Source organism: Haliaeetus albicilla, chromosome Z (genome assembly GCF_947461875.1).
Source record: "Haliaeetus albicilla chromosome Z, bHalAlb1.1, whole genome shotgun sequence".
NCBI lineage: Eukaryota > Metazoa > Chordata > Aves > Accipitriformes > Accipitridae > Haliaeetus > Haliaeetus albicilla.
In genome coordinates, this window is record NC_091516.1 from 64,322,139 (window position 1) to 64,338,982 (window position 16,844).

The following is a 16,844-nucleotide window of genomic DNA, read 5'->3' on the forward strand; positions in this document are numbered from 1 at the left end:
GGTACTCCGCCGCGCCGCCCTCACCCCTAGCGGCAGCACCGGCCGCCCCTGCCCTGCCTCAAGATGGCGGCAGGGCGCGGAGCCAGAGCAGCACGCCGCGGGCGGAAGTGGCGTCAGCTCGGGCCGCCGCCGGACGCCCGCCCCACCGGCGGCCAGGGGGACTCGGCTCCACTTCCGGCGCGGGGCAGGAGAGCCGTCGGGCGGGGAGGGCCGCTCCGTCAGAGAGTCTCTTCTGCCGCGGCGGACTCGGGTCCGCCTCAGGCCGGGCCCCTCCGCCGCCGCCGCCGCCGCCCCCCCCCCCCCCCCCGCCGCACTCCCGGGACGGGCCGCGGGGGTTCGGCTGGGCCAGCCCCGGGGAGGCGGGCGGTGAGGGCCGGGGGCGCCTCAGAGGTGCGAACGGCGTCGGGGCGGGTCGCGGCTCGCTGAGGGAGCGGGGCCTGCGTTGCGCGCCTGTGCTCGGGAGGTGCCCCGGCCGCCGCCCGCCCTGCCATGACCCGGTGGGCTCGCCGAACCGGCCCTGCCGGCGAAAAGGCGCTGGATGCGACGCCCTGGGAGGAGATGGTGAGCGGCCCCGGGGGGCGGGAGGGCCGCCCGGGCCCGCTCTCCCCGAGGACGGAGCCGGGGAAGGGGAAGAGGAGGAAGAACAGGAGGAAAAAGGAGTATCCGAACGAAGACGTGAACGGGTTTGCGGCGTACCTGAAGCGGGGCTCGCGGGGCGGCCGGGCGGCCGAGGCGGCCGGCGCCGAGCTGCAGAAGCAGGTAGCGGTGGCCTTGAAGAAGGACAAGCGGCGGGAGGGGAGGAGGCTGAAGAGGCAAGAAATGAAGAAGAATGCCATGGTGAGTTTCGCCTCGAGTCGCGGGCGTTGGCCTCTCCGTGGCAGCTTGTTAGAAACGTGGGAAGAGCTCCGCGCGGAAAACGCGGGTTCCTCGTTCTCTGCCGGTGCTGCCGAGGTGGTTCGGCGAGGAGGCCGAGCGCCTGACCCGCTAGAAGCGTAGCGTGTGCAAAGTGACGCTGCGAGTTGATAAAGTGGACTTGAGTACCTCAACTTTGACACAAACGATGAATTTCAGCTAAAATCTTAGCCTTTAGCGTGGCTCTTCCGGTTCAGCACTGGTCTTGCTTCCCTTTGATGAACTCCCAGCCCTTCTTGTCTCCTGCTGAAACTATTTCAGTGCATTTCTAGGTGTAATTCATCAGTACAGTGTTCCTGCTGTTTTGGGCCTCTTTCTGCAGCATCTTCTGCTTGAGAATTGGAGTGTGATCTCCAGCAGGCTCCAAGACTGTCTAAAAGCAGTTATCTCAGCACAAACTTAGGCATTCACCATGAACTTACGCTGAATGTAATCTGGGAACATAGCAAAGAGAGTTACTGCTGATTAATCTGAGAGAGATTCTTCATGAGTAAATTACAGGACTAGAGCAACATTGCCTGTATTTACCTAAGCACTTACTGCAGTAGTACTTAAAGAGCTTGGGGAACTGTGCTGTAATCAAAATCAAGTATCATCATTCATCCAGGGCACTCAGTTGTCAATGACAGAATACTCCATGCGGTCCGTTGTTGGTAAAAGGAGAAAAGTACCCATAATAATACGGTTGAATGGCATAGACCACTGACAGTTATTTTGTGACAGGCTACAATGTCTCTTCTGTCTAGCTCTTTTGCCCTGAGGAGAAAATCCCTTGATATGTTTGCCTTCTAAAAAGCCAGAAGGCCTTATTAGACTGGGATTTTCAGGTCTTCGAGTGCCATTCACAGATGCTTGTCTTTTTATGTTAGAGTAACCTCAAATCTCAACACTAGAGATACGTATCTGATAGTACCCTCCAGGTTTCAGCCAAGAGAAATAGTGGTCTAGTAAAAGTCTACTGGCTATAGGTGATAATCAGATAGTAGGAGTAAGTGAACTCTTTAGTAACATCACCTGTAAGTGCTGTTTTTTCCATGTGAACTGTCTTTGAAAATGCATATAACTTAATTTTTATTTTCAAAGGTGTGTTTTCACTGTAGAGAACCTGGCCACGGTGTTGCTGACTGTCCTGCCGTACTGGAAAGTCAAGATATGGGTACAGGAATCTGCTACCGGTGCGGATCCACAGAACATGACATCAGCAAATGCAAAGCAAAAATAGATCCAGCAGTTGGTATGTCTCAGAAATTTGTATTTTTCGAGGTGCTTTGGTCTATGAGTTTTCTGACTACTGAAATACAAGATTTGTGTCTTAGTAATTTAACTGTTCTGAGGAGGTAGGTTGATGTGTTTAAAGGAATGTAATATTTTAACAGTGAACCTAACAGTGTAAGAGACAGTATAGTGATTACAGTATAATAGTATAGTAAAATATTGTCATTATAGTGTATTCTCAGTTGTCTGTGACTTTACAAAGTTTTTAACGTGGATCATAAACTGTGTGGGATTTTGCAGGGGCATTTCCATATGCAAAATGTTTCATCTGTGGTGAGATGGGGCATCTGTCAAGGTCATGTCCAGATAATCCCAAGGGATTGTATGCTGAAGGTGAGTGTACTAAAACCAAAACACATTTTTCATACTTACCTGATAGAGAACAGAGTAACAGTGCAAGCGAATAAACATCTGGCTGAAAGGAATGTCTGAACGTCTTTTACTCTTGGTAAAAGCAGACTAATTCTGGGGAATTCAGTGTTAATATTGATTACCTAGGGATTTCTGTTTTAATTGTAAACTCAGTGTTAAACAACGAGATGAGATGCAAAGTATGAGAACTTGCTTGTGCTTGCAGTATCAAGAGGCATACAAAGAAACAAAATCATAATAGGCTGCTTGTATGTAGTCAGTGTGTGTTTAAATGTACATGTACCAAAGTATGTGGTAAAAACATACTCTCATGCTGTAACTTAAGACTTGGGGAGGTGTTCCCACAAAACAAGGGCTTTCACTGGAAAGAGGACATTTTCAGTTTAAGTGACTTCAACGAGAAATGTGATCTAAGTTTGAAGATTTCACTCAGATTCTGCTCTGCCTGATACCTCTGTTGGCACTAACAAGTAGCATTCTGTCTCCCAGTACAAACTTAAGGTCTGGCCAACTCAAAAGGATGATCTTACAGCACAGTTAAAGTGGAAGAAAAATCACTTTCCTTTCAATGTTTGGATGATGAGTAGAATTTATAGTTCACATCTCAGTACCTGCGGTTGGATTGCCTGCCTCTCAAGAGTGCCTATTAATTTCAGAAATTCCTTTGCGTATGAATTTCAGCAGAATTCAGCTTGTTTCTCAAAAAGAGAGCTTCCAACCAATCAGAAATATTCGGCATGTGGTGACGGGAATTTGTGGTATATGATGCCTTACAGAGCAATGTGATTACCAACAGCTCTGTCTGTCCATCAGAGACAGAGGAAGATGTCTTTGCAGGCTTCCAAAGCTGGCTGCGTATCTGCTCCACGATGTTAAATGACTGTGCCAAGGAGTGCAGACCCGTCCATAGGGACATTTCCTTATCTTATTTACAGGTTCTCACTACAGATAAGTAGAACGAGATTTTTCAATACACATATAAGAGCAAAACAGTGTAGGAGGGTTGTCTGTGTTTGGGGTTTTGGTTTGTTTTATTTTTCCCCAGATGAGTAAGTGCTTTCTCTCTTAACAGGTGGCGGCTGCAGGCTTTGTGGCTCTGTGGAGCACTTCAGAAAAGACTGTCCAGAAAAACAAAATGCAGGTGAGATGCAGGGGAGTGTACAGAGTGGAGTTTGAGTGCACAGTTGAGTAGTCTTTATTTACTGCTTCGCCTGACTTTGGTCAGGAAAAAAGGGGTTGAGAAGAGAACGTGCAAACAGCAAAGGTGACCTTCCTTTGGGAATGAGTGCTTATATTGAGGGGTATGTGGAGGAGGCATTAAGTTGCAATGCAAAACTTGAACTTTCCATTAAAAAAAGCTGGCTTGTGGGTTTCTGAAGATTACATGAGCTAATGTGTATTTGTTAGCTACTATTTATACTGCTGTTCACAACTTACCAGCTGTAGAACAAAACTGGTTTCTTCTTTTTGATTCCTGTGTGAAGTGGTGGAACTGAATATAGTGTCAGTTGCAGGGTGGTGGTACTGGCAGCTTGTAAAAGCTGCATGTGCAGGCAAGTGTTCAAGTTATTCAAGACAGGAGAGGAAGAGGAGACAGGAGATCTGTCCAGCTTCATTCACCGGCTAATAAGCTGCTTGCTTACATGTTCTTCAGTTATCTGTGAGGGTGGAAAAATTACATGATATACAAAAAAAGCTGTGCTAAGGAAGGCAAAAGCATCAAACAAACTACGAAGAATTATTCTGATGCTGAAGTGGTGATGCATTTGTGCATTTTTCTGCTTCGTTTGTATGGGTTACAGAACTTTTGGGTTAGTAATATGCCACTTCTGTGGAACTTATGTAAGAAATATTAACGCAGGCAGTACAGGCCTAAACTTTAGCCTTTTTCTGTATCTGATCTTACATATATGATATTGTTGCATCCAAGACCACATATAACATTCTAGATGTATGCTGCTTTGCTAGTTTAGACCAAGTGAGATTGAGTCTTAACTGGTATGACAGAAGTTTCCGATACTAAAAGACTTCAAAATTTCCCCAAACTCATCAGCCATAGCAAATTTTTGGGCAGTGCTCACTCAGATGACTGCCGAGTTGAAAGCCTGTAACGTTAACGTAGCCCGTGTTGGATTTCTGCACACCGTATCTATGGTAAACTGCCTTTGTGTGGTTAACAGTTTTTGTAAATCAAAAACCTGTACAGATGCAGTAGGAGAAAAGAAACATTTGTAGGGAACGGCGTTGCTCAAACTGGGCCAGCTGTTACCAGGAAATGGCAGTCTTCAGTTGTTAGTGCAGTCCAATGCAAGTGTTTTTGCTCTCTGGCAGTAGGGCTCTAAATTACATGTGAAGCAGAACTGGAATTTTTTTCTACCTTTTTTGGGGAAGTTCTGTGTCCATAATGAAGACTGACAACTGCTGTTTAATTTCCCAAGGGACATCTTAGTCTTTACACTGATGTTTCAAAACTAGTATTGCTGGTTAAAAATAGTTGAATTAATTGGAACTGTGACACCATTGGTAAGAATTGTAGTATTCTTTGAAATCAGTCTGCATCATGCAAAGTACTATTAGACCACAGTAAAGTAGCTATGGCTGGCAAAGAAGTTTAGGCACTACAGCTTATAATTTCGTCAGGGGGAGTTATTTGGCCTGCTTTACTGTACAGAAGTTAATCCAAGTAAACATTGATTTAACTGTGTGATAGTCTTGGTATGGTTTGATTTGTTGCTCTCAAAATCAGATTGTCATTCAGAAAAGAAATACAGTTGGTTCACAGTGTTTTCTCTAGGAAGGGGGTGTGAATTGGCCTAAATAGCATTTAACAGCAAAGGGACGATGTTGATTATATGCAGGCATGCGAGTTGAGAAATGTAGATTTTGCTCTGTTGTGCCTCCTCAGGCTTAGTTTTTTCATCTGTATAATAGAGAAGGTCTTTCCTTTATATCCAGAGATGCTTGACATACTCTGTAATCTTCATCATAAGAGTTATTTGGACTTAAGTGAGAGCTAATATATCATCTGCATACTCCTTGAATATTTCTTTGGACAGTCAAATAGGAAAAAACATGTACTAATGACTTCTGAACCCTGACAATCTGCATGGGGGAAGAAAGGGGGTTTACTAAACACAATTTGGAAAAAAAAAAAAAATTAAAGTTGTGTAAGGAGAGGGGGCTTCAGAGCTAGAACTAAACAGAAAGGTCTTTGGTGAATTAATGACAGGCCCTTGTGGGCCAAATCTTCCTCAAATGCAAAGTTTGATATAATGGTAATGCTTAGCCTTTCCATAATCTCTTGTCTCTTGCTCTGCAGATCAGGTTACTGTTGGGCGATGGGCCATTGGAATGAGCGCAGATTATGAAGAAATTACAGAAATGCCGAAGCTGCAAAAAACAGAAGTGAAAGTACCCAAAGTTGTTACTTTTTGAAGGCTTCTTGGCTCTAAACCACAGTTAGCCTGCACTGCTTCACTCTGTAGTAGTGACTACGGAGTGGATTGCCTGGTTCCAGAAAATCAAGGAGACTGCTGCTGCTAAATATTTTCTTTTTTTTTCATTCCCCCTCATTTTTCCAGTTTGCCTCCCAAACTCACCGGGCTTACTGAAAAGTTGGGAACACCAGAAACACAGCAAGTGTATCTCTTATTTTTATGTATCTCTGCAATGTATCTCTCAGCATTCCCTCTTCTGAAGAGGGAAACTGGCTTCTTCTCATAACAGGGATCTGGTTGCAGTAACCAAACAGGGTATGTGCATTTTATCATGGGGGTTTATGACCACTGGATTTCAGTGGTCAGTATTGTTATCTTAAAAGTGCTGCTTGTACTTATCAGAGATGAACACGATCATGCTGATATTACTAAGAGTATTTCTCTATTTCTATGAAAGGGATTGTGGGTATTTTCTAAAGAGTCTTTTTGGGTTCTGGTTTGGTTTTGCCTTCTCCTTTTAGAAATAATTGTTTTCTTGCTCTGTATGTGCCAGCTTGAGCAGTCCTGTGGCCGAGTAATCAGGTAAACTCTGCAGCCTGTAGAGCTGGGGGATGCAATTCCCACAGCTCATGGTAGGTCAGGTAAAATATGTACATGCATTAACGTGATTGTTTATGCATGTTGGATTGAGTATTTGTTCACTAACAGAATACTCCTGAAAAGAGTTGGAGAGCAAGTGAGCAGCTTGCGTAGTTTCTTTACTTTTTTCAAGGAAAGTGCTCAAAAATCTTCAGTGTTTGTATCCCTTGGTGAGTTGTGAATAAACTGTGCTTTGTATTACACATGCCTGCTTACTGGCAGGTTTATTTATTTTTAATGTAGACTGCAGCCTGAAAACTGCAGCCATAGAAAAACTGATATGTATTAAAAAAAGTTAGAAAACCTACTCAAAATGGAGCTCCTGCAACAGCTCTCCCAATACTGTAGTAATTCAGCTTATGCAGCCAATGGTGGTAGGCTTTCACTTGTGTCTGATCATCTTGCCTAAGATGAACAAGGAAGCGCGATGTTACTGGAGGAGTGCACCTCAAGCTCATCTCACACACGGTGCTTTGTTCTGAACCGTCGTCTTGACACGGTTCTGGGCCGTGTGGGCAGGTGCTGTGCAGGGTGTCTGTGCAGCGCTCCGCTGTGCTGTGTAGATGTGAGCCTGTGTCCCTGCACCATTGGGCTTCTCAGTCCTCTACTGCAGCTGTGGTTGCCATCAGACAAATACGGTACTTCAGTGTCCCAGAAGTCTTAAATGTGCCTTCTAAAAACTTAGCATGCTTTATACAGTAATAAGCAGCAGTCCTTAAGGGAAAGCTGCACAGTGGTAAAGCTACTGCTTCTGAAGAATTAGTTTACCCTTCCAGTAAAAGTGTCCTAATGGTCCATATGTCGCCTTGGTGAGAACACAGAAGGAACACCAGAGAGCAAACTTGAGCTCAGAACTGGGTTTTGAGGTGCTTAGGACCAGCCACGGAAACCATAGCCTTGGAATGTACTTTTCTTACAGCAAAAAACCAAATACAGGAATTTAACTGTGTGGATATATTTTATATTTGTATATGTTAATTCTCTTTAATAAAACACTGCTAAAGAACAGAGTAGTTAGAGCTCTTATTTTAGGTTTCCTTGTTCTACTCTGGATACAAAGGCACATTAGGTTGACTACGATAGGGCATGTATATTCCATTTAAAATAATGTGAGCACACATTTAAATGGGGAAGAGGAGTGGATGTGGATGAAATCAAGGATTAACTACAGAGTTTTAATTAACAATTGGATTAAAGCTCAAAGCAGTATCACTTTAATGTGGACATTTTGCAACAGACATTTATCCTAGCTTAGAACGTGTTTCCGTTTCTGTTACATGAATAAGTATATTGTTTAGAAAGCATCGTTTTAGATCGTTTCCTGTCTTTAAAAATTGTAATATTCCTCCTCCTGAGGAAATGGCTGCTGTGGATCTCAGGCTCTGAGTAAGACGTGGTCACCCAGCTGTGCTACTGCAATCTTGAGGCAGAAGCATCCCTTTGACAGACTGCTAAGTTAAATGGTGTACAACATGTAAGTTGGAGGAAGAGAAAATTCACTGTTCCCTTCCCACAGCTGATCATGTCACTTCTGCTTGGCACAAGGGACTGCTAAAACAAGGATGACTGAGAAGGCAGTTGTGGCAAAAGAAATCCCACAAGAAGTGGTGGACTAACCTTTGTTCTCAAAATGATGGAGCACAAAGCAGGGTATGCTAGTATCCAGCTTGCCCACCTTCTGAGCCCAGCCTTCTCTTCAGCACAGTGATGCAGTCCTCCTTGTAGTGTTCCTCTGGAGGTCAGTGCGCCTAACAACCATCCCTGGATCACTTGAGTTTCATACCTGTTGCTTTGATCCATGTTGCACTATAAAAATAGTTCTTGGGTTGCTACACCTGACTACTGCTCTTGTCCTCTGAGAAGAAATAATGGACTTCTTCAGACTTAGAAAATTGCAGGGTATGGTCTCTGTGAGAATTTCAGTATACAGGCAGCAGCTGTTTTCAGGTAATCATACATGAGCTGGAAGCATGTACCTCTCCCTCTTGTCCTCTGTTTCAGTGACTCCTGAGGAAAACGAGGCACTGAAATACTTGCACTACATTCTAAAACAGCTGCACAGGTTAGCATCTTCAGTAACTGTTGGACAAAACTACTTGTTAAATGCACCCACTAATCTCTTCTTGGATGATTTCACAAAGGTATGTGTAGTTGAAGAAGGTGATTTGAAAAGCAGCTGTAAAAGGTACTTCATGTAAAGATGCATCGTGCCCACAAATAAATTTTAAAGTTAGGCAAATAATTAGACTTTAAGCAAAGTTTGCGTGCCAGAAACCTGAATCTCCTTGTCTTAGAAATTGCACAGAGGTTGGTAAAATACAGTCCTCGGTCTATGTCAAAAAGACTCTCTCCCCCTATACCCCCAACAGTGTGTGGTGGCTGCATCCAGAATGTGGCCTGGCTTTGCAGTGCTTTGCGCTACAATGGCCAAGGTCTTAGTGTTGGGGGCAGAAGGCAGAACCTCTCGTGTAGGCATGAGCTTGGCAGAATGCTAATATTTCAAAAATGCCAAAGCATGCTCTCCAGTTAGCCCTTGCAGTAGCCCCACAGCTGAGCTCAGTGTGTCTGTGCTCTAAAGTCAGGTTATAAACGGTGCTGTACAGGAAGCCTCCCAAATAGCTGGTAAGAAATGCTTGGTGCGGGCAGCATTTGGTCTCTTTCTCCTTGATGTGTCACGCATGTATTCAGAGCTGAACATTAGGTGTCTCTGTTCACTAAAAATCGGGACCACAGAGACATACCTGCCCACTCAAGAGCTCGTCTGCCATCATCTGCACACAGCAAGTGTGGGCAGGAATCGGAGAGCTGAGCTCCTGGCCCATGGAGGGGACCCAGACCCTTCCGTTGCCTGCTGAGCCAGGAGGAGACAAGCAGGGCCTCAGCAGTTTTCACACACTGGAGGGGGCTGCCCTGAAACCGCCGTCCTCACTCCCTAGACTGAGGTATTGCACCTTCACATGATCAAAATGATGATCCAAAATCACGATCTGGATCTAGTCTCTCCTCCAGAGGCACAGACCAGGACCTGCTTTACTTTTTTCATTACTAGGGCAAAGGTATGCCTGTGTTGTACGGCATACAGTGGCCGCCTTTGCTAGACATAGAAGACAGCAGCCGATTTCACTAATGTTTTGGTTCAAGGCTGTACCCAAGCCGAACTAGGTTTGTTGAGAGGGCAGGTGATTCGCAGTGCTAGTATACCCAGAGAGCTTCCAGGGCTCCAGCTGGTGTCTCTTCTGCTGTGCTTGGTAGAGATGCCATATGCAAAATGTGCAGGCATGCTGTAACCTATAAATCACTGATGAAAGCTTTGATCTGGTTATAGGTTAAATTGAAGATGTGTTTAAGTGAGAACTGGACCAGACCCCTAGAGCTCTCGCTCTACCAATTACGAGACTGCAGTAAGATAAAATGGCACTGCTACAGTTCAGATGCTTCGATCCTGTTAACACCCCTGCATTCATGTTACAATCTAACTGCTGATGATCATACTTGTTTTTCTGAACAAGGCTCTTTTGAGCAAACATAAGAGCAGAAAACAAAGTAGACACACCACAATAAAACCTCTGAAACCATTCTCCCTTTTCATCTGTGAGGGAGTGGATCCAAGAGTCTTACTGTTCTGCATTTATTCAATGCTAGCAGAACAGTCTTGCATAGAACTCGCCAGCAGGAGTTCATGGCACTTCTGTAAGAGGCCAACAGTCCCCACCACCACTACAAAGCAGTCTTTCTGGAACAACATCTGAAGCCATTCCAGGGATACCGTAATAAAATTTACAATGGATTTGTAACATCAGAAACAATAATTTATAGGAAGTCACAGATAAACTACAAGTATTAACAGGTAAAATACAAACATTAACAAACACTAACTTACATGGGGTGTAATCAATTTATAATGGGTGCGCATACCCGCACAACCTTGTCAGAGCACTGGATAAACTACTTAGTAGCACCACTTCTCTGCAAATTACACAGGGTGGTATTTAGTGATTTAAAACTGACTGGATGCCATTACGTTCAATGTAACATTAAAATAGTGAAATAGTCTCATGAGCTACAGTTTTACTGGGCCAAGTTCTGCCCCCATTTATACAAAATTCAGTAATGCAATCAAGAGCAGAATCTCTCCCTTCATCTTTTTAAAATTAGAAATTGAATTTAGAGCCTAAGGCCTAATCTAAATTTGATAGAAAATGCTTGTACTAGATATTCTCAAGCTCAAGCCCAATATTGGCTACATGATCCAAAGTAACTAACCTGTAGAAAAATGATCAACAACACATGCAGGAATTTAAACCAGTACTGCTTGATAACCTTTAGAGGTCTCTTCAGAAATCCATTTTTAACTTCAGTACTTGCTGCCTTTCAGCTCCAAGAACTTTATACATTCCAAAGCAGTGTCTTCAATGGATTTTGATGAGCCAGTAAGATTTGCAGCTAAGTAAGGCATAACACCTGATGTCACTTGATTGAAGTAACACACCTGTTTAAACAAAAACAAATGAAACAAAAAAGCTTACAGATTGCAATAGTTAGCTGTTTTTTGCAGAGCCTAGATGAGTATCAAAGTTTTCATGGATGCAAATAGAAACACATAGTGTTTGTGAAACTGAAGGCAATAATTAGCAAAAAGAGCATGCCTTTTTTACAGTACTTTAGTGATCTCAGTGTCCTCACTACTGCCAGGTCCTCAAGCAGCTGTAGGTAAATGTACACAGCAGTGCAGCAAGAAACATCACGTGTAACCTGTTAAATATATGTGCTTTATGAACAAAGCTGTTGCCTGAAAAAAGAATCCCAGCCACCAAGAGTTGCTGAATGTTTTCAGAACTGTATTTTCTTAATTATATCCTTCCCATGGAAAAGAACAAAAGAGGAACATTGTCATTGGTCCAGAGATGGGATTCAGATTGCATAATTTCTGACATATGAAAGTTAAAGTTAAGCTTTTAATCTGAACTAATTCCTTGGACTTCCTCTGTAGTCAGTGAAGAGAGATGGACACCACCAGAGACCAGTTTAATGCACACCTTCTAGAAGTGTATTTCAGAATTGAATGAATGACTCTCTGGAGGTGCCTGGCCATCTCCAGTGCTTAGTTTAGATTTCATTCCTAACATTCAGATTGGTCAAACTTGGGCAAGACAGATTCCACTTTGTGGAGTAAAGAATGTCTTCATCACCACACTGAACTCTGGGGAAACTGACTTTTTTGTTGTATTGCTGTTACTGTTCTAGAGTGTCAGCTCAAATGAGATTACAGGCACATGTAATACTACAGGAAAGGAGACACAGCTGAGGTCTGCAGAACTACTCACCGTACAGGAGCTGTTGCTGTCACCATAGATCTGGAATCCGGCACAAAGGATTTCACTTCTGCAGTATTCTGAAGAAGGTGGCATAGACATGAGGGTAACTGACTTTACAGCTACTATGTAGGGTTCACTGCAGGGCAAGGGGAAGAATCAAACATTTCTTCAACAAGATGTTAAAAAAGATACATGTAAATGACTACAGAGTATACACAGCAATACCAAAGATGTCATTTTCATATGAAGGCAAAAAAGCCCCTGTATGTTTAAAGATACATGTTAAAAGATTCAGCTCTCTTGAGTCTCATTAAGGCTTTGTCGCAGACTCCACTCAAGAAGACTTCTGTGGAAGGCCACAGAACAATCACCCACATACATGACCTCCTTTTTTTAATTTATCCTGCTCTCCATGACCCATGTTTACAGAAATAGGGTCCAGGAGCAACCCTTACTAAGAGGTTTTACAGTGTGCCCCAGCAAAGGTAGACATGATTCAATTCCCAGATGTGGGGAGAAAAAAGCAAGCACAGTACAGAATACTGCCTTTTAGAAGCAATGTTCTGTTAACAAGAAGAATTACCAAATATAAGAAAAGAAATTGAGAATAAAGAATGATAAGATATGCCAAATGGTCCCATTTATCCATGTTTCATTATGCAAGAACAAAAGGAAATCTAATTAAAAAAAATCAATGTATGTTAAACTGATCAAGGGACTTTTTAAACCAAATTCAGCAGCAAAATTTACCGACAGAATAAATCTGTCACACTGAGGTTTCAAGAAAGGCCAAGCACTCCCTTCAATAAGACTATCTCCAGATTTACATTAAATGGGATTACAAAAAGGCACTTAAAGCCAACAAACAGACAACTCCCAGTTATGCGCCTCAGCATATTGACAGGCCCTCTGGGACATATTTTTTTCCAAATTGCCTGTTTGGAACTCTGGCCTATATTCCCTCACGACAGATCACTCCTGAAGAGTCACTATCAAAGAAGCAATACTGGACTACGCTACAAATTCTTCATGCTCTGAATTTACTTAATTGCACCTTCACATTGCAAAACAAATCTGGTTGTGCAAACTCAGGCATCAACACCTGTATTTTAAATCGGGTACTAATCTAATTTCTTAAAAAATAGAATATCATCTCTGTCACGCAATGACATGCCCAGATAAAAGTCAACAGTAATCAAAACTGCAGCTCCAAAGTGGTCACAGTTAAACTTGAAATTGCATACTCACCTTGGCTTACAGGGTTGCCTTTGAGACACAAGAATCACAAAGTCTCTGGGTTTATGGTCAGTCATGGGTGGAGACGTAACATAATATATTTTCTCATCTTCATTCACAGCCTGTAGGACCTCACAAGTTCTGCAAATACATTTAACACACATATGCAGACCCTGATGTATGCAACAGCAACTTCTATGAAAAACACAGTACAAACATATATTCCATCCTAACATTAAGCCTACAATTTTCATGTTCAGGCAGCAAGGAAGAGAGAGGAACACAGAGTGAAAAATCAAGGTTTTCTGCAACACCTCATCTGACACTACCTCTCTGTCCCATAAAATTTTTAAAAAGTCCTGCAAGGTGCTGGAGCAATGTCTTAAAAGCATATCTTTTGCATACTGTCGATTCCTGTTTGGAATGACATTAGCTTGCAAGCTGTAATACTTGCTGAATGACCAAACATTGTCCATCCAACACACCACAGGAAAGACACTCAGGAAGCATTTGTAAAATTTTATTCAAAGTTGTGTTCTACTCTGTTCAGATGGGACCACCTGGATAGGACACACTCTTTAACTGTCTTGGAAGTACTGATCACTATCTCTGAGTTTTCACTACAAAAAAAAGTCAGAATTTTTCTATACACTAGCAGTAATTGATTTATTTAATTTAAGTTTCTACTGCCTTAGCAATAAGCACTGCTAAGCCGGTATTCCATTTTGACCAGTCCATCAGGCTTCATGGTAGTCATAAGAAAGCTGAGATTTTGGGCTGTAGAAATAGAAAATCAACATAGTATTTCTTCAGATTTCATTTGTTACAAGCCATAAATTCAGCAGAGAGTGTAAATTTTCAAATATCCCTAAGCTTTCCCTTTCACCCTCTGATAAAAATCTTTCAGGATAGAATGACTAATTGAAAAAAGCTTCTCCTTTAAGAGAATATTCACCAAATCAAATTAGTATATCAACTCAATTGTCTCTAATCATTATTCTATGCAAGGTAAATAAAAAAACCCTCAAACACCTTTTACAGCAATTCTGAAACCCATTCCAATTCAGATACACTCTATAAGAGGTTATTTTTCTTAAAATATGCATTTTGAAGAATGCCATTTCCTGATTTCTCACTTTGACTGTATGATGAAGCTGAGCATCAGTGTCCTAAAAAACAGAGACATGAAGGAGGCCACAGCTTTGCCTTACTTCTTACAGAGAGCATGCACAATATACCCACCTCAGCTTATATGCCACTTACTGAAGTTAAACCTTTTAACATACACACGTCTAGGCATGGAATTGTGTTCATTTTAGAAAAGGGTAACCTCTGTCCCAGCTCTCTCTTCTGACAGTCAAGGGCAACTGTATTTTAAAATCAGACTAAGGAGAAATTAAATTTTATTTTTAAGGTAAAATACTCAATCCATACTTTGACTAATGAATCTTTAATGTCAACTTCTTACAGCAATTTCTTCTTAATTAGGTGGAAAAGTGTCAACATCTCAAAAAATATTTGTATGAGAAAAGGTTAGTTGTCAGTGGATTCAAACAGTCTTAACAAAAGGTAAGTTCTTACAAGAAATGTTTGTCCCATTGTTGGCGGAATGTGAAGTCAGACAAAAGGAAGAAAGCTAGGTGTGATGGTATCTGCACTTGCATTTCAACTTTGAGTGACAACACATCACCCTCCTCATGAGTCCATATTTTTATCTGAAAAAAGTGAACAACATATTAAAAACAAAGAATGATTATTATAAATATTTTAACACTTATAAATGTTACACGTTTAGGACTTAAGCAGATTTTCTCAGGAGTACCTATGAAACTATATCTGACAGATGAAAGGCAGATAAGTATTCAAGATTAGTTTTACATTAAAATCCAGCACAATGTAAAATAAAGTACACTGATAGCATAGCGACATCACACAGTTTTAATTACATCTGGTTAGGGATAGCTGAATTAGCTTGCAAGTGGAACTGAATGAGCTAGAGGCCACTATGACCTCTTTCTCACACTATGCATACATAGTCTCTAAATACTCTTCACTCTACAGGTGCCTTGGAAAAAACCTGAGTTATTTTACTGTATTTTCTTCTGTCAGGACCACGTCGATGTCATCACTTTCATAAACAACAGCAGATCCACTTAGGAATGAAGGTAAAAGCCTCTTCTCAGCCTTTCTATAGAAAGTCTTCTCCTACAGGGCTCAGTTCACTAACTCCAAAAGGTAATGGGGCAACCTGAGGACCTCAAGCAGTTCTTTTTGTGAATTTGGCATAGTAATTGTTGACAGGAGACTGGACTTTTTAGACCTGGGCATGTTGGTACCAGTCCAGAATTCTGCCATTTTCATTACCTGGCCCTTGAGCCAGGTCGAGTTACAGAAATACAGCATAAATATGGGAGAGCAAGGAAAGGTAACATACAATTTATTAGGAAGGAAAGGAAGAAACTTTATTAAGGTAGGTTTAGGTAAAGTATCTAAAGGTGATGGTTACCTAAATCTTTCCAGAAATTTGAAACTACAGAGTAGAATCCATTGGATGTGGCACTGGTGAGCAGAAGCAAGCTGGAGTGAGGCCACACTAGATGAGACAAGCATCCCTGCAGTATGTGTGAGACTTCATCAAAATAAGACAAACCAAGCAACTGCCCTCCCTGCCATCTGGATTTTGGAATATATCCAGCAATCCTGCAAATTGCAGCTTTGGGGAGCTTATCTGGAGACATCCAAAGGAGACCAGATTTTTACATAAGCACTTTCCAAGCTTTAAGAGGGATCCTTGATCCACCTCTCCAATCTATGCAGTCCAGTAGCTTGTCTTTTATTAGTAATTAGTAAAGTTCAACTACTTCAGCTCCCTTCCTCCATGCAAATCAGTCACACATTGGCCCATACCCCCTTCCCCTAAAATGACTCAACATTTGTTTTTCCAAAATATCTTTTTTTTCCTCCTCTATTCTTTACCGTGAAGCAAAGCACCTGGAGTTAATGATATATTGAAAAACTATTTCAAAACATAGTTTTGACTCTCTTGTCCCACATTTGCAGTATATTGTCTTGATTATTTTGGGTCTATTTCTAGCCATAGGCCTAAATTCTAACATAGAGAATTCAAAACTAATAACCTGCACGTAACAATGTATATACAATGCTTGCAAAAGAAGGGCTTGCATGTTCCATAAACCCTGTATAATGGAAGAAGATGGGTAGAAGAGAGTGCTTAGAATTAGTGGACTTTATTCCCAAATTTTAATCTGATGTGCTAAATTGCTTCTCAAATCCTAGAAAGGTTTAACAGATTTTCATTTCTAAGTGATACAAAATTCATAAGCTTCATCATCTCTGTTGTTTTTTTCCTATATCAATAATTAACAATATTTTAGTTAACGAAGCATTTGTGCAACAACACAGATTTTGTATGGTTTTGTATTTTCATGTTTTGAAATAGGAAAAAAACCCCAACATAATCCAGCAAGCATCTTGCTGAAGTAAAGTTTGGCATAAAACAAAAGGCCTAAGAGCTTTAGAAACCAGCTACAGGATGCATGGATCAATATTGTTCTAAGGCATAGAAAAGAAATCATGTTGTCTTAGGAGTCTTTGAGACTTGAAAAATCACAAAACAAGGTAGGAGGTGCAGCTGTTA

At 41.9% G+C, this 16,844-nt stretch overlaps 3 protein-coding genes across 3 annotated transcripts in view; 1 reads left to right on the forward strand and 2 right to left on the reverse strand.

Annotated features, from left to right (window-relative positions):
• Positions 1-16,844, reverse strand: part of DHFR (dihydrofolate reductase) — a 638,672-nt gene that overhangs the window by 350,163 nt on the left and 271,665 nt on the right. The window lies entirely within an intron of this gene.
• On the forward strand, positions 129-6,838 carry ZCCHC9 (zinc finger CCHC-type containing 9). Its single transcript, XM_069777187.1, has 5 exons — positions 129-837; positions 1,996-2,146; positions 2,428-2,520; positions 3,632-3,700; positions 5,879-6,838. The coding sequence occupies exons 1-5, from the start codon at positions 490-492 to the stop codon at positions 5,992-5,994; spliced, it is 777 nt and encodes a 258-aa protein (XP_069633288.1). The 5' UTR covers positions 129-489; the 3' UTR covers positions 5,995-6,838.
• The window catches only part of ACOT12 (acyl-CoA thioesterase 12), a 33,631-nt gene continuing 26,966 nt past the window's right edge, over positions 10,180-16,844 (reverse strand). The window contains exons 12-15 of the mRNA XM_069777188.1: positions 14,768-14,901; positions 13,199-13,327; positions 11,960-12,086; positions 10,180-11,124 (exon numbers count right to left, since the gene is read on the reverse strand). Coding sequence (XP_069633289.1) covers positions 10,990-11,124; positions 11,960-12,086; positions 13,199-13,327; positions 14,768-14,901 — 525 coding nt within the window. The 3' untranslated portion in view covers positions 10,180-10,989. The remainder of the gene's footprint in view (positions 11,125-11,959; positions 12,087-13,198; positions 13,328-14,767; positions 14,902-16,844) is intronic.

What these genes read in the sequence shown, in the direction of transcription:
- ZCCHC9 (XM_069777187.1), top strand. Translation starts at nt 490, where the DNA reads ATGACCCGGTGGGCTCGCCGAACCGGCCCTGCCGGCGAAAAGGCGCTG. An exon ending in CAAGGGATTGTATGCTGAAG is followed by an intron (nt 2,521 to 3,631) that starts GTGAGTGTACTA and finishes CTCTCTTAACAG; the next exon opens with GTGGCGGCTGCAGGCTTTGT. An exon ending in TCCAGAAAAACAAAATGCAG is followed by an intron (nt 3,701 to 5,878) that starts GTGAGATGCAGG and finishes CTTGCTCTGCAG; the next exon opens with ATCAGGTTACTGTTGGGCGA.